Below are 23,521 nucleotides of genomic sequence, written 5' to 3'. Positions count from 1 at the left end.
GGTGACAAAAAAGCCCATAACTCGAGAATGACAACTCTTTTCCTCTTCAGATTTGCTGAGGTATGAACCAGGTGGCTGTCCTACATCACTAAATAGTCAGACAATTATTTAACTAAAATAATACTGAATTATAGTCCTGTAAACTTAGCTTTAGTTTAGACGGAAATTGTACTTTTTGGTGATAGGAACATAGGACTCAATCACTTTTCTCTCATTTATCAGAAAAACAGAAATCCCTAAAAGATATACCATTACTGAATTGTCTTTGGTGCTATTGAACACTAACCAGTAGTTGTATGGAAATATCTGGTATAGTTCTATTGCAAATGAGATTTCTTTAGACATAGGCTTACCTCTTCTCTGAGACAGTCAAATTCCGAATGGAGGATAAGTGGCACAATAGCCTACAAGTTAAGAATGCTCACTCTGATGGTCATTCTATTTGGAGAGGGAAATACCAGGTGGCTGAACTTCATCACCAAATAGTCAGAATAAGAGCAACCCAATACAATAAAGTGTATTAGTTCTATATTGCAAGCCTCTAAAACATAGGTGTAAATAGTACAGGTTTTATTGAAACTGGAACCTCAATTCAAAGTACAGTATACAATTCATCAAATAATTCTGTGAGAGGTCAAGTATATAGATACTAGAATATAATGTTAAATGTCAGGTTCCTCAGAAACATTAGGGGACACATGTTGACATTCTGCACAGCAGGTGCAGAACCCCGTACAGGGAAGGCCAACAGAGAGGCACTGGCAATTTCCACTCTCTCCACACGTTGCATCTTTGCAATACAAGTGACTAATGTCTCTCACTTCTGTAGGTGCTGGGGGTTTTGTAAATAGCACTGGTTGAATGGCCCCATCTCTGACAATCCACCCCTTGCCAACAGGACTCCATAACAAGGGTTTGGGTTCGGGCTGTGACACCATATCGCTGTCTGAAACATTGCTCTTTACATGTTGTTGAAATTCATCCTCTGTTGGCGGCAGATTTTCCGAGGCTGCATCTGTTGTTGATGCAATTATGAACCTCAGTTCATCCAAGTTTGTGCACATCAGTCCAATTTCCTTTTTTCCATATAGCAGAAGCGCCAATTCTCTTGCGACTGGCAAAGACTCTTCCAAGCCAGCAGAGTCCAAAATGGGCCAGATCTTTCAGCTCGCTGAGATGGGTCTTGAGTTTGGTGAATGCTGTTGTCTTTCCTATTCTGTACAAACTACTTGTTGTGCCACAGCCAGTGAGTGCATGACATGCTGGTAGACATCATTGTAGTTGCCGCCCAGCTTCAGGACCATCTCCAACTAAACGGCCTCTTTGAGAAATTCCAGTCCGGTTTCCGTTCCGCCCACAACACTGAAACAGCTCTGGTCAGGGTCACAAAGGACCTGCTGATGCTGATTGTCTTTCCTATTCTGTACAAACTACTTGTTGTGCCACAGCCAGTGAGTGCACGACATGCTGGTAGACAGTTAGACATGTCTTATCCAATTTTCTCACATTATGGTGTTGATGGGGACATATCTCTCTCTCATTCCATGGCCTGCATGCATGTACACTAGAGATGAACCAAACATGTATTTGCTTGCATAATATATGAGCAGTACTTCCACACCTGTGTCATCAGACCTCACAATGATGCGGGAATATGACTCTGCAAGATGTATGGCATGGAGCACCATCCTTGTGACTGCCTCCTCCTGATCACTGTACAGTGATGTCAAACTGCTTACTCCTGCTGTGCAGATGCTCTTCACCTCCTCCCCTTTGTCAAATCCTGAGTGTAGTCTCTGTGGGGCAGCAGTGACAATGTAGTTGCTCACAAACATGCACAGTGCAGTCTTGTTTCCACTACTCCTCAAGTACTTCCTGTAGTTTGGGACATTTGTTTTGCTTTAGGTTATAACACTTGTGTTATTCTTCAGAGATGGGTCCTCATTACAGATCTGCACTTTTGCCTAAACATTTGTTTTTAGGCCTTTCTTAAAGGCTTCAGTGGTCTGTGGAGTCCTCAGGTGGTCTGGGAGGGAATTCAACAGGTGAGGAGCAGTTACACAGAAAGACTGATCCCCCATTGTGCGGAGTTTGGTCCTGGGGGGCGAAGCAGATGGTTTGTTGTGGAACGGAGGTTGCGTGTGGAGGTTTGCGATGTGAGTAGTTATTTAAGGTATGAAGGAGCATTCCCGTGGATGAACTGATGGGCGAGCAGTGAGATCTTGTATTCAATCCTGAATGAGACAGGAAGCCAGTGGAGGGAATGAAGAACAGGTGTGATGTGGTTGTACTTTCTCACCCTCATCAGGATCCTAACGGCACTGTTCTGTACGTATTGGAGCTTCTGAAGGCTCTCACTAGGAGTCCTGCTAGGAGTCCCGCTAGGAGTCCCGATGAGGAAAGAGTTACAATAGTCAAGCCTTGAGGAAACGAAGGCATGGACCAGTTGTTCTGCATCTGACAGGAGTTTTGCAATGTTCCTGAGGTGGTAGTAGGAGGTTTTGCACAGGTGTTTGATGTGGGTGTCAAAGGTCAGATGTCGGTCAAATCTTACACCCAGGTTGGTAACTGCTGTGGAGAGGGGTATGTTTTGGCCAGAAAAGGTGATGTGGGTTATGAAGGATCGCTGTATCTGGTTTTGTGTGCCAACTAAAATAGCTTCTGTTTTGGAGCTATTTAGCTGCAGGAAGTTTTGTTGCATCCAAGCCTTTATCTCCTCAATGCAGGTGTTAAGGGATGTTGATGGTGACAGTGAGGATGCATGCGGGATAGGGTCTGTCTTTATATATAGCTGAATGTCAATAGCGTAGCAATGGAATGATATTCCATGCTGGCTGATGACACGGCCAAGGGGCAGAGTGTACAGGGTGAACAGAGTGGGCCTGAGGACCGACCCTTGAGGGACACCACAGGTGACAGGGTGTGTCTGAGACCTCGCACCTCCCAAGGAGACATACTCTGTTCTTCCAGACAGGTAGGACTGGAACCAACTCAGGGGGGAGTCAGATAGTCCGATGGTGTATTGGAGGCGCTGAAGGAGGATGTTATGGCCGACATTGTCGAATGCTGCAGTCAGATCCAGGAGGATGAGGAGAGATGGGGAAACAGTGTCAGCCGCCATCAGCAGGTTGTTTGTGACCCTGAACAGAGCTGTTTCAGTGCTGTGGGCGGAACGGAAACCGGACTTGAATTTCTCAAAGAGGCCGTTTAGTTGGAGATGGTCCTGAACCTAGGCGGCAAATACAATGATGTCTACCAGCTTGTCATGCACTCACTGGCTGTGGCACAACAAGTAGTTTGTACAGAATAGGAAAGACAACAGCATTCACCAAACTCAAGACCCATCTCAGCGAGCTCAAAGATCTGGCCCATTTTGGACTCTCCGCCAGCTTGGAAGAGTCTTTGCCAGTCGCAAGAGAATTGGCGCTTCTGCTATATGGAAAAAAGGAAATTGGACTGATGTGCACAAACTTGGATGAACTGAGGTTCATTATTGCATCAACAACAGATGCAGCCTCGGAAAATCTGCCGCCAACAGAGGATGCATTTCAACAACATTTACAAAGAGCAATGTTTCAGACAGCAATATGGTGTCACAGCCCGAACCCAAACCCTTGTTATGGAGTCCTATTGGCAAGGGCTGGATTGTCAGAGATGGGGCCATTCAACCAGTGCTATTTACAAAACCCCCAGCACCTACAGAAGTGAGAGACATTACTCACTTGTATTGCAAAGATGCAACGTGTGGAGAGAGTGGAAAGTGCCAGTGCCTCTCTGTTGGCCTTCCCTGTACGGGGTTCTGCACCTGCTGTGCAGAATGTCAACATGTGTCCCCTAACTTTTCTGAGGAACCTGACATTTAACATTATATTCTAGTATCTATATACTTGACCTCTCACAGAATTATTTGATGATTTGTATACTGTACTTTGAATTGAGGTTCCAGTTTCAATAAAACCTGTACTATTTACACCTATGTTTTAGAGGCTTGCAATATAGAACTAATACACGTTATTGTATTGGGTTACTCTTATTCTGACAATTTGGTGATGTAGTTCAGCCACCTGGTATTTCCCTCTCCAAATATAATGACCATCAGAGTGAGCATTCTTAATTTATAGGCTATTGTGCCACTTATCCCCCATTCGGAATTTGACTGTCTCAGAGAAGAGGTAAGCCTATGTCTAAAGAAATCTCATTTGCAATAGAACTATACCAGATATTTCCATACAACTACTGGTTAGTGTTCAATAGCACCAAAGACAATTCAGTAATGGTATATCTTTTAGGGATTTCAGTTTTTCTGATAATTGAGAGAAAAGTGATTGAGTCCTATGTTCCTATCACCAAAAAGTACAATTTCCGTCTAAACTAAAGCTAAGTTGACAGGACTATAATTCAGTATTATTTTAGTTAAATAATTGTCTGACTATTTAGTGATGTATGACAGCCACCTGGTTCATACCTCATCAAATCTGAAGAGGAAAAGAGATGTCATTCTCGAGTTATGGGCTTTTTTGTCACCTTTCCCATATTCGGCCTGGTCTGACTTGGCTCTTTTTCAGGGATTGGGGTAGTTCTAAAGAACAACCCAAAAAAAATTTTTTCCCCCAAAATAACATTTGACAACAATCAATTTCATTAATGGGAGACCCTAAAGATAAGAAAAATCATTGTTTTCATTTGTTCTACCTCGGGTCGGGGTATCTCAAAATCTGAGGGCACACGTCACGTTGCCTCGCTTTTCGCCGAACTGAATTGTGGGTATTATAGCGGTCCGTCTCCGCGGTTATGGCTAGAAAGGATCCGTCTTGTGTAAAACTCTCGCGAGAGTTTGCAAGTCACGTGGCTGAATGTTTACGTTTGGGAGGCAGCCTTTCAGTTACGATCGTTAACATCAGTGGGCCACAGCAAATGATCGCGAGAAGCTAAACTATCTATTAATTATGTCAATGACAGGGAGTGTGATTGTTGAAATAGGGTGTTAGCGGTCTTGCTGTTCAAAGAAGAAAGACAACACTGTAGATCACCAACGCTATGGTTTATTTTTTTATTCACAGGCAAGTCAACGTCGCAGTAAAAGTCCCAAGATAGCTCCTGGTGCAATAACATGTTCCCTTTCAGTGTTTTACTATTGTCCTGCTGCATTAATGTGTATGTTGCATGTTACTGCTGTAGATGTGTTTCCGAGCCGCTCCAACGAGAGTTACAACGAGAACGTGACGTCATATTTACACAAGACGGATCCTTTCTAGCCATAACCCGTCTCCGCCGTCTCCGGCTGCAGAGGTTGAGTTCAACTTCTGAAGCCGGAGACGCCGGAGTAGCCAGCGCCAGCCAATCAAATCCCGTTTCTGAAAATCTGACAGCTCAAGCCCTAGCCAATCAAACCACGTCTAAGCTGGGAGAGATATCCCGCCGTTCATTCCTATATTTAAAAAAAAAGATGGAGGAGAAACTAATTATCGGCGTAGCAAATCACCCGGTTTTGTATGACCAGACCCTCTTCACCTACCGGGATACAAACCGGAAGAACCAGTCATGGAGGGGGGTGGCAGAGACAGTGGGTGAAACTGGTAAAACCGGGTTTTTTTGCTTTGTATGTCCGGGGCGTGACATTCATGTGATTGGTTGTTGGTCGCGGTGCTCGAATAAAATCCCCAAGCTTCAGACACGCCCAGCTCTAAGCTTTTTTTGAAGCTGTAGTGTGGACGGGCCGTAACAGCCCAGCAGCTGATCTCTGAGCAGGAGAGGTGGGACCCGTTATCGTTATCGTTTTATGCGTTTCCATGTTGGCCTCGTGCGGCCGAACCGTCTATCTGATAGTGAACTGTGGCAGATACGACCGTTATCGTCCTCGTGTGGCCGGGGCTTAAATGGGTGTCTACCAGTGCTTCAATTCACATGTTGAAGTGTTAATGGTCAAGATAAATAACCCAAAAAATGCTGCTGTTGTTCTGTCTATGGTGGCTGAGAGGTGCAATAGACAATTACAAAGTGTGAAACACTTTAACAAAGCGAGACACACATTTTATAAAGCAAATTTACATTTTACAAAACGAATTTACATTTTATAAAACAAACACTTTTACCAAAGAAAAAACTATTTTACATTAACAAAAACAAATTAACAAGATGCGAAACACTTTTACAAAGCTAGGACAAGTTTACAAGTGTCGAGACACTTTAACATTTCCCGAAACACTTTAACATTTGCCGAAACACTTTAATAAACTAGAGAATCAAACCGGAAATGGAATGCCCATCATACCAGAAGTGACGTTAAGTGATTGACACAAACTTAAGTTTGTTTTGGCGGATAGACCGCTGGTACCTATGGACGGTACGAGTGTGTTTATGGTCGTTAAACATGTGTTGTCCGTTCTGTGGAAACCACCTGGGCCAAGTGACATGGTTTTGCTCATCACGATATTTCTCGTGCGCAAGAGATTAGTTCTCGTGCACACATGAAAGTTACAGGTTCGCCAAGTAGGAAGTGGAGCTGTGCCTTTTACACACAGCCTTCGCTGTGTTTACCTTCATTAGACCAACCCGATATCACGGCAAGACGTGAACATGTGACGGATTTACCATGCTGGGAGACGTGAAGATGTCACGATTTCGTCCCTTCAAACGTGACAGTTACACGGTATTGTTAACCCATGTTAACCAGTGGAGAAATAACTGGAAATGCCAAGCAAATGCTACCCCGACGGTCGGTTGTTATTGTCAATATTAATATAATAATGATTTATTTTTTAATAGTCACACTCGATTACGCCGATTTTCTTGTTGCCCCAGCTGGTCGACACCTCTTTTAGCAGAAACAGAGGCTACATTAATGTATTAAATCGATGTTAATCCATGCGTGTGGATGTGGAATTAATGGACGTGACGTTGTGCGATTGAGTTGCCAGGCAACAGCTTCGGTTCATGTTAATTTACAAACTCTTCAACTACAACCGTAGTTATATTTAAAAACATGTTAGAAGACCTCACGAAATACTTTAATACAAATTAAAATGTAAATGTGAAGGAATGTGTGTATAACAAAATACATCGGTGATAAAAGAAACCGGAAACTGATGTATCCTCAGCTCGATGATTGGATGGTTTAGCCGCAATGCATGCTGGGATTTGGTGTTTATGTGATGTGAAATCTGAAAACGTTTTTTAAAAATAAAATAATACTTTATTCCGAGTGTGCTTGCTTTTCTCTTTGAAAGTCATCATATAACGGCATTGTAATACACGATTCGGCTGCAGTAAATATTACATATCTGCCGTAGTTATCTATTTATAGAGCCCTGCTGAGAAGACTTCTAGACAAACAGGAAGAAGAACTGACGCCAAAACTGAAAACGTGGCGTGGATCATAAATATATAAGCAATTAAACAACATCTTACATTTCTTTTCACACAATACGTCTTCTGCAGTATCAACACTAATTCGGCTGACTTTTATATTTGATCCAATTGGTAGATAGGCTGTATTTACACCATAACGGTGCAGAGCTGATAGAAAGGGACACCTGGTGGTTAAAGCACGTTATTGAATTGTATTATTTTATTATTACATATTAATAGGAGGATGTGCAAAACAGACAAACTAATAAGGCTTAATTTAAACATTAAAGATTACTTTAGGTTAAGGTCTTCTTTTGAATAAGAAAAAAGCTTTGGGGGTATAGAAGAAGAATATGGAGGGATGAAACCCTCTTTAATGGTCACACATACAGAGCACACAGCACACACAGTGACATTTGTATCTACAGATAAATATTAAGCCTGATAAAGTACTTAACGTCTAATATATTGCTTTCCTGCAATGTTAATATGTTAAAGCACTTATTTGTTTATTATTTGTTTATTATTAAACTAATATTATACATATGTATTATACTCTTATAAGATGTATGTAGATAGTATAAGAAATGTGCAGAATGACAGTTTAATGGTCGAGGTATACACACATATTGATAGATTTCTTGTAATGCACTGTTGAGGAACCTGCGACCCAAGTTTTTCATTCATTGCATAACTACACCGTAGTTGTGTATACTATGATATGTCAATAAACTTTAGCTTAGAACATCTTGAAATCTTGAAAAGGATGTGCAAACTAGTGATTATATACAGTCTTTAATTAATTATTAGTAGAGAACAACGAGTAATGAATATACTTTATTGGGATCCTATTAATATCTAATAATAAAATAATAAAATTCAATAACGTTCTTCAACCACCAGGTGTCCCTTTCTATCAGCTCTGCACCGTTATGGTGTAAATACAGCCTATCTACCATTGGATCAAATATAAAAGTCAGCCGAATTAGTGTTGATACTGCAAGGAGACGTATTGTGTGAAAAGAAATGTAAGATGTTATTTAATTGCTTATATATTTATGATCCACGCCATGTTTTCAGTTTTGGCGGCAGTTCTACTGTTTGTCTAGAAGGCTTCTCAGCAGGGCGTGTATTGTGTATTACAATGCCATTATGTGATGACTTATGAGAGAAAAGTAAGCACACTCGGAATAAAGTATTATTTTATTTTTAAAAAACGTTTTTAGATTTCACATCACATAAACACCAAATCCCAGCATGCATTGCGGCTAAACCATCCAATCATCGAGCTGAGGATCTTGCCTAAGTCTGTTTCCGGTTTCGTTTATGACTGATGTATTTTGTTATACACACATTCCTTCACATTTACATTAGAATTTTCATTAAAGTATTTTGTGAGGCCTTCTAACATGTTTTTAAATATAACTACAGTTGTAGTTGAAAAGTTTGCCTCAATCGCACAACGTCACGTCCGTTAATTCCACATCCACACGCATGGATTAACATCGATTTAATACATTAATGTAGCCTCTGTTTCTGCTAAAAGAGGTGTCGACCAGCTGGGGCAACAAGAAAATTGGCGTAATCGAGTGTGAATATTAAAAAATAAATCATTATTATATTAATATTGACAATAACAACCGACCATCGGGGTAGCATCTGCTTGGCATTTCCGGTTATTTCTCCACTGGTTAACATGGGTTAACAAAAACCATGTAACTGTCACGTTTGAAGGGACGAAATCGTGACATCTTCACGTCTCCCAGCATGGTAAATCGTCACATGTTCATGTCTTGCCGTGATACCGGGTTGCCCAGAAGAAAGGACAGTGTGGTAATCCCTCATATCATAATATCATTCTCTCTTAAAGCTGCAGCATTTAGTGGGATATTTCAGATAAATCATGTCATTATTTTATTTTTTTGGTGTCCAAAACAATTCACAATAATGATATTATTTTGCTTATAGAAAATATAACCATAGAAAAGAAAAATAGTGCTATCAAACTCATCTTCACCAATGTTTATTGTGTATCTTTTGGGGATATCAAGTAATGTGGAGAGTTTCAACATTACTGTACAAAAAAGAACCAACAAATTAAAGGATGTTGAGATATAAGGTGTTGGATTTTTTACAAAATAATAGGCGCTTTCACACCGGAGTACTTTTCCCCGTACTTTTCCATTTTATTTCCGATAGTTCCTGGGATTTTACATTCACACCAAAAAGAAAACTTAGTTCATGAGAACTTTTACCCCCTTTTCAGTCCCTGCTGGAGACCAGGTACTTTCCTGTGGAGAAAAAGGTTCCAATTTCTGAATTGCAAACCACGCCCCGTAAAAGTTTTGTGAAGCCGCAATTGTATTTGCTGGCGTTAGCATTATTAGCAGGGCTGCAGATAACTGGTGCGCAGGTGCGCATGCGCACCTCCGCCAAAAACAGAGCACCGGGTCATTTGAAAAAAGGCGCATTTGCGTACCAACCTATATACAGTCTATGGTACTAACATTGAGTGAGAGAGAGGGAGAGAGAGAAGGGAGAAGAGAAAAGAGAGGAGAGAGAAGAGAGGAGAGAGAAGAGAGAGAAGAGAGGAGAGAGAGATAGAGAAAGATATTTGCGAGTTGCATATTAACTGAGGGCCGGCCCGTAGCACTGGCGTTATAACTTTTCGCCTAGGGCGCCTGATCTGGGGAGTCGCTGCGCTCGCAGTTCTGGGAGGGAAACAATTTTTTTGACTGTTGGGGCTCACCCTAATTTTCGGCCTTGATGTAACAATATTCATAATTAAGTAAATGTAAAACCCTTTTCACCCCGGTTACACGTTTCATTTGCCCTGTACGATGGGCGCTGTAAGTGATGAAAATGGGGGATGTTGGCTTATCTGGCGCCCGCAGCTCACAGCCAAAATGCGAGTGAGCGAGCGAGGGAGGGTGCACCGGTAGGCGTCTATCGTTATTCCAACCCAGTTTAGATGTAACCACTCCCACTTCTGCATTACGCAAGGATCGACGTAGCTCTACGCGATAGCGTCATAGACATGGCACACCCGCGAAATCTGAATCTGACAAGCAAAATACCGTCCTTATAAAAACTGCATAATATACAATATAATAGTGCTTCTTTGTCAATATGACTGACGACCACACTTATGCAGTGCTGAGGTCATATTAATTCATCATTTAATATTAATTCCTGATGGATATAAGAGGGATACATTAGCAAACATCTGTATATATAGCCTATATATAATGTTTCGTTTTTTTGTTTGTCATGTAACATGTTAACGTTTATTTAATATTTTATAGACATTTATAATATCTTATAAATGTCTTTTTTAACATTAATAACATATTAACGTTTTGCCATGTAAAAATGAAATGTTGGGACATTTATAAAAATGTATTCCTTTACATAAAAGTGCTTTCCAGAGGTGTAAGAAGTGATAAGATCTTGTACTTGAGTAAACCAGAGTGTAGAAATACTCAAGTATAAGTACTAAAGTATTAGCATCAGTATAAGTACTAAAGTATTAGCATCAGAATAGTACCTGAATAACTATAGGCTCTTTTTTTTTTGCTTTCCTTTCAGACCTCGTGTTTTAGTGTGCTCTGGAGGCACACAGAACAATATAGAGGAGTACCCGCAGTTGAAGGTATCTGATAAGACCTATCTCTCAATACTATGATGAACATCAAATTACATTGGATGTGTTTGCTCATATCAATGCCTCACCTACACATCATCATCATCATCATCATCATCATCATCATCATCATCATCATCATCATCTAAACTATACCACTTAATAACAGACTTATTGTCCAGATAAAAGACAAGGCATTACAAAGAATAACATGCAAGCACATGAAGTACATTTAAAGAGAATATAAACATTTTAGCATAACTATACCAATGTTTTAGGATTTTATATATATATGTTTATAAATGAATAAATGTGTGTGTATATATATATATATATATATATATATATATATATAAAACAGTATCATTAAATAATGCTGTGTGTGTATAAATGAATGAATACATCTGTGTGTATACATTAATAAACATATGTGTGAGTACATATAAGTGTGTGTTTATATATATATAGGTTTATAAATGAATAAATGTGTGTATATATATATATTTATATATAAAAAATAGTATAATTAAATAATGCTGTGTGTGTATAAATGAATGAATACATCTGTGTGTATAAATGAATAAATACATGTGTGAGTACATATAAGTGTGTGTTTATATATATATGTTTATAAATGAATAAATGTGTGTATATATATATATAAAATAGTATCATTAAATAATGCTGGGTGTGTATAAATGAATGAATACATCTGTGTGTATAAATGAATCAATACATGTGTGAGTACATATAAGTGTGTGTTTATATATATATGTTTATAAATGAATAAATGTGTGTATATATTAGGGATGTGCATCTCCATCACTGAGGCCGATGCGATGCGCATCTCGATACGTTGCCACGATACGATACATTAACGATACCTTTGAAACACCAGGCGATGCGATACGATACGATTCACCCCTGTTGCGATACAATTCGATACGATTTGATTCAACATTATGCGATTCGGGGCGATACGATGCGATTCAACACGATGCAAAAATAATGATACTTCAATATGGTACGACAGAAGATTTTTGTTTTATTCCTTATATGCAGCAAATCATACATTAACAAAAAAGTGCTTTACATATTTGGTACTGCACATCCCATCATGCCGTTTATTTTTTTACCTTTAAAAGCTCTCCAGAGTACAATTGTATAACACCTCACAGTTAAACAATGTAAGGATGCATTGCTCATGATTAACAATGTGCAAATAACAGCTACCATAGAGCAATGCCCATACAGCTGCCAGCCTGATGTGCTTAACACTCAGAGGCTAACTCACCAGTGAGCAGAAAGCATTGGTTTCTATCTGAACAATAAAGAAAACAAATAACCTTTCACAAACAGGTATTTCATAACTGCTTACAGTAAGGAAGACATTTAAATTATTATTGGCCGTCACAGGCTGCTGTAAGCTAAACACCTCTCTCTGACAGAACACCTCACTGAGTGATTTAACTCATATGTCTCACTTTCAGGTTTCTCTTTTCAGCCGCAGACCCCACGTCGCCTCTTTAAGTGCGTCGCTAAGTTCCTCGTACTACTTGTGTACTTTAAAGCGGCTCGGCATCGTTAACAATTTGCGAGTGATTTTTCAAATTGACCGTCTGTAGTAATAGTGCCGCGCACATATACCATCAGGACGTTACTGATGGGGTGCGGCTGCGGAGTGATACTGTTTGTATGCAAGTCCGCATCTAGGACGGATCTATGTATCACGGCTGTAGACCTGTTAAGTAATAAAGATACCTCATACAAAGGTCTACGGATACCTTATTACTCTCCATGACCTGCGGTCAACTATATAGCATAAATTACTATTACACCGTCTTTCTTGAACAATCCGAAATGTTGCCAAACGTTTGATTTGTAGGTATTTTTCGGTGCGCTGTGTTTCTCTTTCTCCTCAACTTCTGTGTGTGTTGATAACTGAGACTCTCGTTCTCCGTAGTGGCGAAGCAAATATCAAAGATCGTCTGCTGAGCGTTGACAAGATGAGGGGATTTTATATGAATGAATCGGTTTTTTACCGATGCAAAGACGCTACGCAATCGATGCATCGCGAGTTCAACCCGGTTCAACCCAAACTGTAGCCGATGTGCACTCTTTCAACCGGTGCACTCGCATCTTGAACGTTTATGCCGGTGCACCGATGCGAATCGGTGAATCTTAACATCTCTAGTATATATATATAAAATAGTATCATTAAATAATGCTGTCAGATAAATGAAGTACACAGTAATAGTCAAGGTTATATTCAATATTCTGCACTTACACCAGCTGAGATGATAAAACACCAGTAATACAATCTCAGGACTCTTCGATATGGCTTCTATTACAGGATCGTTTACTTTCAGTCAACAAATCCTTTGGAAAGACAAAAAACAACTATTCAATATCCTGCTTTACTGCGACCGCTATAACTGCCGAAGATGAAGTCTATGACGCTAAAGCTACGTTCTTGCGTAATGCGGAAGTGGGCGTGGTTCAATCTAAACTGGGTTGGAAAGATAGACGCCACCGGTACCAGCGCTGTTGTTATTAGAATCTGGTGCTAGCCGGCCCGTCCACACACCCGTCTACACTACAGGCATCGAAAAATGCTTTCAACGCTTCGCCCATTCACTTGAATGGGGTGACGTAGAAGATTTTTAATCTTCGCCGAACTGCATTGTGGGGAGCATGGCATGGCTTTGCAAGCATCACGAGCCTCTATCGGCACAATGTTCAACTTTTGAGGCTCGATGCTTGGCATCAGCCAATCAAATCCCGTTTATGCAAATCCCGCCAGTGCAAGCGCTAGCCTATCAAACCGCGTGCAAGCTGGGAGAGCCAGACAGTTCATTTCACCAAGCTTCAGACACGCCCAGCATCAAGATTTTTGATGCCTGTAGTGTAGACGCCGGGCAATGAAACAAATCTTGAAAAACCTTGATGCTGGGCGTGTCTGAAGCTTGGCGATTTTTTGCGAGCAACGCGACCAACAACCAATCACATGAATCTCCCGCCCCCGACATACAAAGCAATAGCAATCTTAAAACAAAGTAAACTGGATATAAACTCCCCAAACAGGTGAAAACCTACCAGTTTCACCCACTGTCTCTGACACCTCCCTCCATGCCTGGTTCCTCCGGTTTGTATCCCGGTAAATAGTTCTGGTCGTAAAGAACCGGGTGATTTGCTACCGTAATTTCTCGTTTGGAATATGAGGAGATTGAGTATGCGGTTTGATTGGCTAGCGCTTGCACTGGCGGGATTTGCATAAACGGGATTTGATTGGCTGATGCCAGCTTCGCAAGCATTGGGTTTTGATGCTCCCAATGCTTGCAAAACCATGCTCCGCTCCCGACAATGCAGTTCGGCGAAGATTAAAAGTCTTCTACGTCACCCCATTCAAGTGAATGGGCGAAGCTTTGAAAGATTTTTTTCATGCCTGTGTGTGGACGGGCCGTAACGGATATAAGAAGAAGATGTTTCTACAATAATTTGGAGGGAGAGTCCTCTCCAGTCAGACTGAGAGGCTGATAACTGCAGCTCTTGAGGTAAGGACTCTGAGTGTTTAGATCAGGGGTGCCCACACTTTTTTGGCTGGTGAGCTACTTTTGAAATGACCAGTTCACCGAGGTCTACCAACCAAAAATAAAATCCCAAATTGCAAGGGTTGCTGAATAACACTTTTTATTTATACATGGGATAACTAGGGCTGCAAGAAACGACTAATTTGATAATCGATTAATCTATCGATTAATGAAACGATTAATGGACTATTCGGACTATTACTGTATGCCTTGCGCAATTTCTCAAACGCTCTTATTTAGCCATCAACTTTTAGATTTAGCTTGAGCTTGTTTTAGGCATGTGGAAACTAACTGGAAACTAACAATGAAGACAATAAAGATGAAAACTTGATTCAAAAATACATATATTATTAAATTAACTTAACAAATTGTGAAAAAAATTAACAATGCTTTTTATTTAAACAAAATAAATAATATTTCACATCAAAAGAAACAACAATGTTTTAACAAATCGTATTAAATAATCTGATGACAGAACTGTAAACAGAATAGCTGAAACTTTAACATCATTAACCCATGTTTGTATAATTGAGTTAAATCCGTGTGTTGCTGCTAGCATACATAATGCCTGACGTGGAAACGTTACTCGTGGATGGGGCTACAGAGCTACTAGAAAGACAGTCGAACCCGGTGCATTCCTCCGTCTGAATGTGGTGCACTTTTGCTAAATGTTTAGACAAATTGCTCGTGTTACCGCACTTACATGCTAAACACTCTTGGCAAGGAGCATTGTCCACCTCAAGACGGGTAACATTTAACCACACATTGGAGCGCTTCTCTCCGCCATCTCCTCCGTGTGTTGCTGCATGTAGCAGCTGCGTGTGTGTAAACTGCCCCGCCCCCCTCGCACACAGACGGGAGAAAGAGATAACCGGAAGTAAGTTAGCATTTTTAGCACTTCCGGTTCCTTCCTCAAAAAGCAATGCATTTTTTCCATAGGGTTTTGGAAAATAGCTCGAAATAAGGTCTGTGGTTGACACAAATTTAAGAGGTAATTGACGTTTTGTTCTACGACATTAAATACATCAGCAGTGACCCCACTGGGGAATTTTGAAGAGTTTACGTGTCTGAAAAACGATGGTTGTTACCGAGTGGCTGAATAGGACTACAGAAATGGTCGAGGCCGTTGTACGTCATTACGCCGAACACGTAAACACTCCCGCTAAGTTTGTTTTCCCCTGTGTTCTGCTTTAAAGCAAGTACATGCATATCTTTAGTATCTGTATATACAGTATATATCTGACCATTAGAATCTGTATTTTTGAAATTGTCTTTTTTAACACCGTAGTTTTACAAATTATAGAACAATTAATTACCAGCATTTTCCAATTTTACTCGGCAGTTCGTTTCGTTAGCTAACGTTAGCTAAAGCTGGCGCTACTAGTTAGCTACGCAATGGTTTATTGCTTTGCTCCGGGTTGCAGCCACAGGTCTTCGCATGGAACGTGCTCGTTCTATCGTTTCCCGGCCAATGTTTCCCAAAGGAGAGTCTGGATTCGTGCTATGAGGTAAGCTGATGTTACATTTTTGTCCATGTCACGGTGAAATGTAAATGATGGGTAGTGACTGTATCGCCGTTTTAGAGATGGCGCTGCTGAAAAGACCGCAACATAAGTAAAGATAATGAATACATCCTATTAAAACCTGTGTGGCTTATATGATAAGTCTAATTAGTACAAGCAGCATAACGTTTCACCATAACGTTTCACCATGTAACTAAAGATTGTAGTCAGGGAAATCAGTTTGACATATTGAACTAATAACAAATCACCTCTGGCTGGCAGAGAACTCTGCTCCATAGCTTCTCTTGGACGTAAAATCACATGTACATTTTACATTTATATTCAATTTAATATCCCATCCCTCACATACTTTTGTATATATAATAACTTATATTTTCTTTTTATGCTGCTGCAACACAAACATTTCCCAAATTGGGATCAATAAAGTAATATATTATCTTAATTAAGAAATATAACTATTATAATTAGTGTAGCAGCTGACACATATTTTCAGTATGGATTAATCTCCCATTTATTTCTTTAGTTCAATTTTGATCTATAAAAATGTCAAAATAGTGAAAATGTTCACGAGACTTCAAAGTGCAAGGTTATATATTTAGGTGTTTTGCTTTAGCCTATGTACTGTATGTCTTAATGCTCTTATATGTGACGGTGTGACTTCCATGAAACTAATATTTTATATCTTCCCAACAGACGAGCTGACAGGAAGCCCAATGCCTGTTCCCGCATCTCTGTCATTTTCTTTTACAAAAGAGAAAAAGGCCTGTTTCATTTGAAGCACAGAATGTAGAAGAGCATTCCTACTGTCTGAGAGGGATAATTGATGGAATGGAGGAAGAAGCTGCGTGTCTAATGACTGAAGAGGAAGCAGGTCCATCAACACAGGCGGCTGCTAATGAAGATCCTCAACCACTATCTGAGAATGCCGAGGAGCAAGCAACCACGGTAGAAGAAAAACGTCAATCTCAGCAAAGACACATAATGCAGCTAGAGATCCAGCTAGAGGAGTCCAAGGCAAAGCAGAGTTACTGCCGTGACAAGTATTCTGCCTCTCAGCTGAGTGAAAAGGTTCTTCGGATGGAGACAGGATTGCCAGATAGAGACACGTTCAGTGCTGTGTGTGAGTATGTTGCTCGTTTTGAGGGTTCCATTACATATCCAGAAGGTTGGTTCCCCAAAGCACTGAGTCTTGAAGACCAAGTTTTCATGACCCTCATGAAACTGTGTCATAATTACACACACCTTCATCTGGCTGCACTCTTTCACTGTGGTGAAAGCACTGTCAGAAATGTGATTGTAACATTTATAGAGGTTCTCCACAAATTACTTTTTAAGGACATAATGAGTACTGTTCCCAGCCGGGAGAAAAATAAAACCAGCTTGCCTTCTTCATTTCGGCACATCCAAAACTGCAGAATGATAGTGGATTGTACGGACATCAAAATTGCTATCCCCAAGCAAATGGATATCCAGAAAGAGACCTACTCTGCTTACCGTGGCATGCACTCCTTCAAACTACTGCTCGGGGTAGCACCAAATGCTGTGATCACATACTGCAGCAAACTATACCCAGGATCAACAAGTGACAAAGAGATAGTACGGGATTCTGGTGTTCTTCAGCATTTCAAACCTGGAGATCTGATATTGGCTGACAAGGGATTCTTAATCCAGAACATTCTTCCTGAAGGAGTCACTGTCAACATTCCCCCATTCCTCTGTCATGGCCAACTGACACACAGCGAAGCACAGGCTACAAAGCTTATCGCACAAAATAGGATTCACGTCGAGAGAGCAAATGCTCGTTTGAAAGAATTTAGGATCCTAAAGTTCATTCCATCTCACCTGAGGCCCTTCGCAGATAAACTGGTGCAGGTATGTTGCGCACTAGTGAACTTCCAACGTCCTCTCATAAAAGAGGTGGGAGAAAAATAGTGTCTTTTCACATGTAAAGACATATGTTTCATACACATCTTTTCAAATCTGTAAGCCCCCCTCCCCCCCTCTCAATCAACTTCCTCTTGACTGACTTTTCTGTTTATTTTATTTTACTATATTTATTTGTTTGCCTTTCCTTGTTTGTCTGCCCTCCCTACTGTAAAGCGTCTTTGAGTTGTAGAAAAACGCTATATAAATAAAATGTATTATTATACTTTGTTTTACATTTTGAGTTCATCATTACACTCAAACTGTCTTTTCATTGGGTGCATTTCATTTCTTTTATTTAGATTCTGCTTTTTAATCAATCCAGAAACATGTTTCATACTTTGTTTTACATTTTGAGTTCATCATTAAACTCAAACAATGTCTTTAAACTGGGTGCATTGTATTTCTTTTATTTAGGTTCTGTTTAATACACATATTAATTTGACTCAGATGTGCTGATAATATCTGCAAATATAAATCTTTAAACTTTCTTTTTACCTTGAAAAGTCCGGCCTCTCGGGGTAGGCTCATGTTTGTTTTTCTGTCTTTCTCTATCAAAAACGTTACTGAATGGTTTGTGATTTGGGATTCAGAGGCAGGCTTGAATCAAGAAACCACAATAGTTTTCTGCATGGACTGCCTTTTTTTATTAAGAAATATTATTTTGTAAATATGTTATTCTCTGTAGTCAGAAACCTAACACTCTAACAACCACAACATTGCAAAGGTGAGTAAATTACATTTAAAAACTATTCACAATTTCTTAAAATTACTATATTTGAAAATGATAGATTTATGATCTTTTTCATCGAACATATGAACGACTCAAACAAGGATCGCAGCAGCTACAAGAAAGATCTTCAAAGGGGAACCATAACATCCTGAAGCTGAGTTTTCTCTAAAAGATTTTTTTAAATTTTAACAGCAGTGCTCTCTGAACTCAGAACAAGTAAATTAATGCCTTTTTGTTTTTCTGTCTTTTTCAGAAAATAACCACAACAGTGACAAAGGTGATTATTCCGGCAGTGCCAGCTTTGGAAGCATGTGGGCCTTGAAAAAGTCCTCAAGAGCCAACAGGTTAGGCTGCCAATTGTCATCTCGGGCTATCGGAATGATGACACTGTCTTTCGTAGTCCAGACCACAGAGTAGCAAGTCTCTTGCAGTGAGGTGAAGCTGACCTTGCACTTGGTGCCAGTAAGGATGTTCCTCACGCAGGCTGAATGTTTCTCCTTCCTTACTGACACAGAAGCCCTTGATTTGCAATGCTTCACTAATTGTCATTTCCCTGGCTCTGTAGGGACACTTTACCTCCAGCACAGCGGAAGACCCTACCAGACCATCTGGAGATGCCCCCAACACTCCTGATTGGGAGAGCCACAAACCTGACTCATGGACCTGCATCTGGGTTGCAGTGGTGAATGCCCTGACGCCCTCACATTCATTCATAGTCCCCCACTATACAGACAAAACACCATCAAGGGCCTGTTGTTGCCCTAGCACCCTGGCAATAAGGGAAGCAGTCACAAGCTTTGACCTCAGGACAGCTCCAAAGTTGCTGGCAGTCAACCTTCCTTTCCTGAACAAATGCCAGTTTGGGTTGGTTCGCTGACCAGTGGTAGCCACCTGAATTGCCCTCTGTTGCTCTTCAGACAATGCCATGCTTGCCACAATTGCCTCAGGTCCTTGATTCCCAACAGATTTGAGAATTTCAGGAACAGTACGTTTTTCCAAGCTGTAGTGTTCCTCTTCTGGCTCGGGGGAGAGAAGCCAAGAAATTCCTGAGAACCCGCCCCCGAGTCTGTCCCTCAGCCAGTCACGATCTTCGGAGGTGGGCTCTCTTGTCAGCGGGTTGAATGAGTTATTGGTTGGAGGAAATAGCTCCTCCACTGAATGTGTACTTTTAGCTGCCTTTGGTTTCTTCCACTGACAGGGGGTTTCAGTGCAGCTGAAATTGTGGATGGCAAAGATGGCTAATGCAGCCGCATGACTGCATTTCCATTCTCCACGTGGGCATTCACATTTTGTGGAGAGAATTCCCTCTTCTCCTGTAGATACCTGTGGTGGTGGGATTGTTTTATTATTTAAAATATATTTACATTTGTAATGCCTTCCCAATTATCCCTTTAATTGTTTATAGCCTACTGTATGTTTATTTCATGGATATTTCTGTGTTTTCTGGTGTGTAATATTTGTAATAAAGATTTCATGTGACACATAAAATGGATTTGTTGATGGGAATTAATGTGAATAAATTAACTCTAGCTTAATGGTACTCTCGCTATCACTACTCACCGACACTCTATAAACCTTGTCCCTCATGCTAGCTATGACAACACCGGTAAGCACACCTTCATCTAGGCTGCACTGTTGTACGTGTCCTGACTTGTAGTGGTTCTCTCCTCTATCTACACTCTTCTTGTCATCTTTGTAAAATGATATCAGACTGGTAATTGACACAGCCATGACTTCTAGTGAAATTCAGTGTGGCTCAAATGAAAAGCTTTGTTAAAATATGTAAGTACGCGAAAGTCAGTTGAAACGATCTTAAGTTGGCGTGACGTTGAAGTCGTGCGACCCTGCTGCTGTAGTGGCTTGTAGTTCGTTTATAGCATAACGTTAGCATTTTGCTTCTGCCGACTAGATTTATTATTCAAAAATTATAAAAGTAGGGTTGACATGTGGATATTATCCGGCTGAACAAAACGTGATCCATCTCTTAAATATGTGTCAACCACAGATCTTATTTCGAGCTATTTTCCAAAATCCTATGGAGAAATTGCATTGCGTTTTAGACGAAGGAACCGGAAGGAGTTTACTTCCGGGTTTAAGGACGCGTCACTGCGGCTCTCTAAGGCTAAAAGTAGCTCCTAACTGGCGAATTTAGGAGAAACTCCTAAACATAATGGGCGTGTCAGTTTAGGAGAGCTTAAAAGTCCTCGAGAGGACTCCTAACTCAGTAAGACCTATTCACAAAGAATCTGAAAATGGCTGCGAGACGAAATGTTTTGGAGACAATGGAAGACTGTGAATTGATCAAGAGATATAGGCTAAATCGTGAGGGTATCAAACTTGTTGTGGAATTAGTGCGGGATGCAATAACATCCCCGACTAACAGGAATAACCCGATTAGTCCGGAAATAAAATGTTTGGCAACACTACGATATTTAGCAACAGGGAAAATGCAACTTTGCAATGCCGACGATTTAGGAATATCGCAACCATCAGTCAGCCGTACCATAAACCAAACCATCAACGCGCTCTCTAGACCACATATCATCCAACAGTTTATCCGGTTTCCTTTGGACAATCAACAACTACACAGGATCAAAGCCAACTTCATGGAAATTGCAGGTATGCCCGGTGTGGTCGGTGTTATTGACGGGACGCACATAAAAATAATTTCGCCATCAAAAGATGAGGACGTGTTCGTCAATAGAAAGAAAGTACATTCCATCAACACGCAGATTGTTTTTGATGCAACTTTTAACATTCTTGATGTTGTTGCAAAGTGGCCTGGATCTACCCATGATTCGCGTATTTTAATGGAGAGCGGTCTGAGGCAGCTTTTTTAGAGGCACCATGTACCAGTTGGGTGTCACTTGCTGGGTGACAGTGGCTATCCCTGCAAGACGTGGCTCTTGACACCCTATCTCAATCCACAACCGGGAGCACAGCTAAAGTATAACATGTAAGTGATTACGCAGATTACGCTTAGTCCTATGCGTAAAAAACATCGTATTGGCTCTTTGACGTCTTTTATTTGTTGAATCCATATTTATTATTGTTTACTGTTTTCCTCCATATATTTTAGAGTACACAAAAATACACGAAATGATGTGGAGAGAGGAATTGGGCAGATGAAACGTCGTTTTCATGTCCTGCACGGCGAAATACGCCTCAGCCCAGAGAGGGCAAGTACTGTCATCACTGTATGTGCCATTCTCCACAACCTCTGCAAGCGGAGGAACATTCCACAGCCAGATGACGATGATGATGATAATGATGATGATGATGACGATGACCACGATGATGATGACCACGATGATGATGATGATGGAGATGAACATGATAATGAATTTGACCGTGTGGAGCAGAATGGACTGGCATTTAGGGATCACTTTGTGAATACACATTTCAGGTAAACACCTTGGCACAAATCAGTCAACACACATTTGTGTAGTTCATAACATTTATTTCATATGCACATTTATATGCTTTCTTTCAATTTGTCTATCTTAAGACTGTAATATTCTGTCTTCAGTTGTAATAGCCGCTCTTTCGCTTTAAGGACCTTCTTTTGCCTTTTTAAAACCCTCATTTCTATCCTCAATTTCTTCTCCACTAGTGAACTGGCACCAGCAGCAGGAGGGAGAGGAGAGGCAGGGGGTGCGGTGCACAAAGAGGGCGAGTTGGAAGAGGAAGAGCAGGGAGAGGAAGACCTGGGAGAGGAGGCACAGCTGGAGGAGGTGCAGCTGGAAGAGGAAGAGCTAGGAGGGGGAGAAGAGGAAGAGCTGTGTGATGTGATGCTGCAGCTGGACTTTCATCTTGATTTCTCCTTTGGGGAAGATATATATATAATTTGTAACACATTTTTAGGAAGTGGGTTGAACAGTTGCACATTGTAATTCTTCTGTAAATATTAAACAGAAAGGTTTTTCATGTAGCCTATTGCAATTATTGCATGCATACCCCTCAATCTCCTTTAGCAACTCGACTGCAGGATCAGCTGCACCCTCAAGGCCAGTTATGCTGGTGTCAGAGCCTAGGACGGCGTACACCACTGATGCAACTGGGGACAATGGCTTTGGTGCAGATCCTCCTCCTACAAATTAAATTTCAGTTTCATTCACAACGTTTCATATCACTGTAGCCTTTGTTAATTGTAAATTTAAATCATGCAAATGCTTTCCCCAAATGAATGCAAGCAATGTTAATAATGGACTTACCTGTCATCAGTAACAATTGGTCCTGGGACAAATTGGGCTTTCGCTTGCGTTTAACTTCACTTTCATTCATCATGATAGGGGGACTTGAACGGCGGTATGGGCTGTTATTGAAAGTGTTTAAGTACCGGAAATATGCTCATTGGATAATAGTTTGCAGGGTGCTTTCAATTGCCTCCTTGATTTAATGCAATTTACGTATTTTTATTGTTTGCTCTCTCTCTTTAACGTGCATATACTACGTCATTATCGTGGTCTGCACAAACTTGTCAACATGCGTGTATTCTGCTAACTGCACTGTCCATAACTATTTGATAGGAATACATTTCTAGCCGAGGCTATTTCCTTGTTTTTCGGTGATTTAGTGGGCTCGTTTGTGGGATGTTGCAGATGGGTTTCACCGAGACCGCCTACTCTGAACAACCAATCACCGTACTGACCGCTTCTAAACTCATGCACGAGAATCGACGTCATCCATAGCAACGGCGCGTCACTCTTAGTTCACTCTTAGTGATTTATCCTTAGTATGAGTAGGTCTCAGCGGCTTTGTG

At 40.7% G+C, this 23,521-nt stretch overlaps 2 protein-coding genes across 6 annotated transcripts; both read left to right on the top strand.

The window, feature by feature from the left end:
• Positions 1 to 15,832: 15,832 nt before the first annotated feature.
• On the top strand, positions 15,833 to 20,294 carry LOC307030266 (uncharacterized protein). Of its 5 annotated transcripts, none has more exons than XR_013805596.1 (3): positions 15,833 to 16,088; positions 16,797 to 19,036; positions 19,325 to 20,294. XR_013805596.1 is itself a non-coding variant. In XM_079666600.1 (2 exons), exon 2 carries the CDS (start codon positions 16,932 to 16,934, stop codon positions 18,033 to 18,035), a length of 1,104 nt encoding a protein of 367 aa, XP_079522726.1. In that variant the 5' UTR covers positions 15,833 to 16,088; positions 16,797 to 16,931; the 3' UTR covers positions 18,036 to 20,294. The 5 variants fall into 5 exon arrangements, 1 of the variants encoding a protein (XP_079522726.1); XR_013805597.1 differs by having other exon boundaries at positions 16,797 to 19,103; positions 19,342 to 20,294; XR_013805598.1 differs by having other exon boundaries at positions 16,797 to 19,103.
• A 677-nt stretch (positions 20,295 to 20,971) lies between these two features.
• LOC307027985 (uncharacterized protein) lies at positions 20,972 to 22,860 on the top strand (the record flags this gene model as incomplete). Its single annotated transcript, XM_079662678.1, has 4 exons — positions 20,972 to 21,715; positions 21,839 to 22,165; positions 22,373 to 22,626; positions 22,748 to 22,860. Exons 2-4 carry the CDS (start codon positions 21,885 to 21,887, stop codon positions 22,858 to 22,860), a joined length of 648 nt encoding a protein of 215 aa, XP_079518804.1. The 5' UTR covers positions 20,972 to 21,715; positions 21,839 to 21,884.
• Positions 22,861 to 23,521: the final 661 nt, after the last annotated feature.

The sequence above is a fragment of the Notothenia rossii genome (assembly GCF_949606895.1).
Source record: "Notothenia rossii genome assembly, chromosome: 2".
Classification (NCBI taxonomy): domain Eukaryota; kingdom Metazoa; phylum Chordata; class Actinopteri; order Perciformes; family Nototheniidae; genus Notothenia; species Notothenia rossii.
This window is presented reverse-complemented; position numbering and strand designations above follow the sequence as displayed.

Coding starts and splice junctions, on each gene's coding strand:
- LOC307030266 (XM_079666600.1), top strand. CDS start 16,932: ATGGAGGAAGAAGCTGCGTGTCTAATGACTGAAGAGGAAGCAGGTCCA.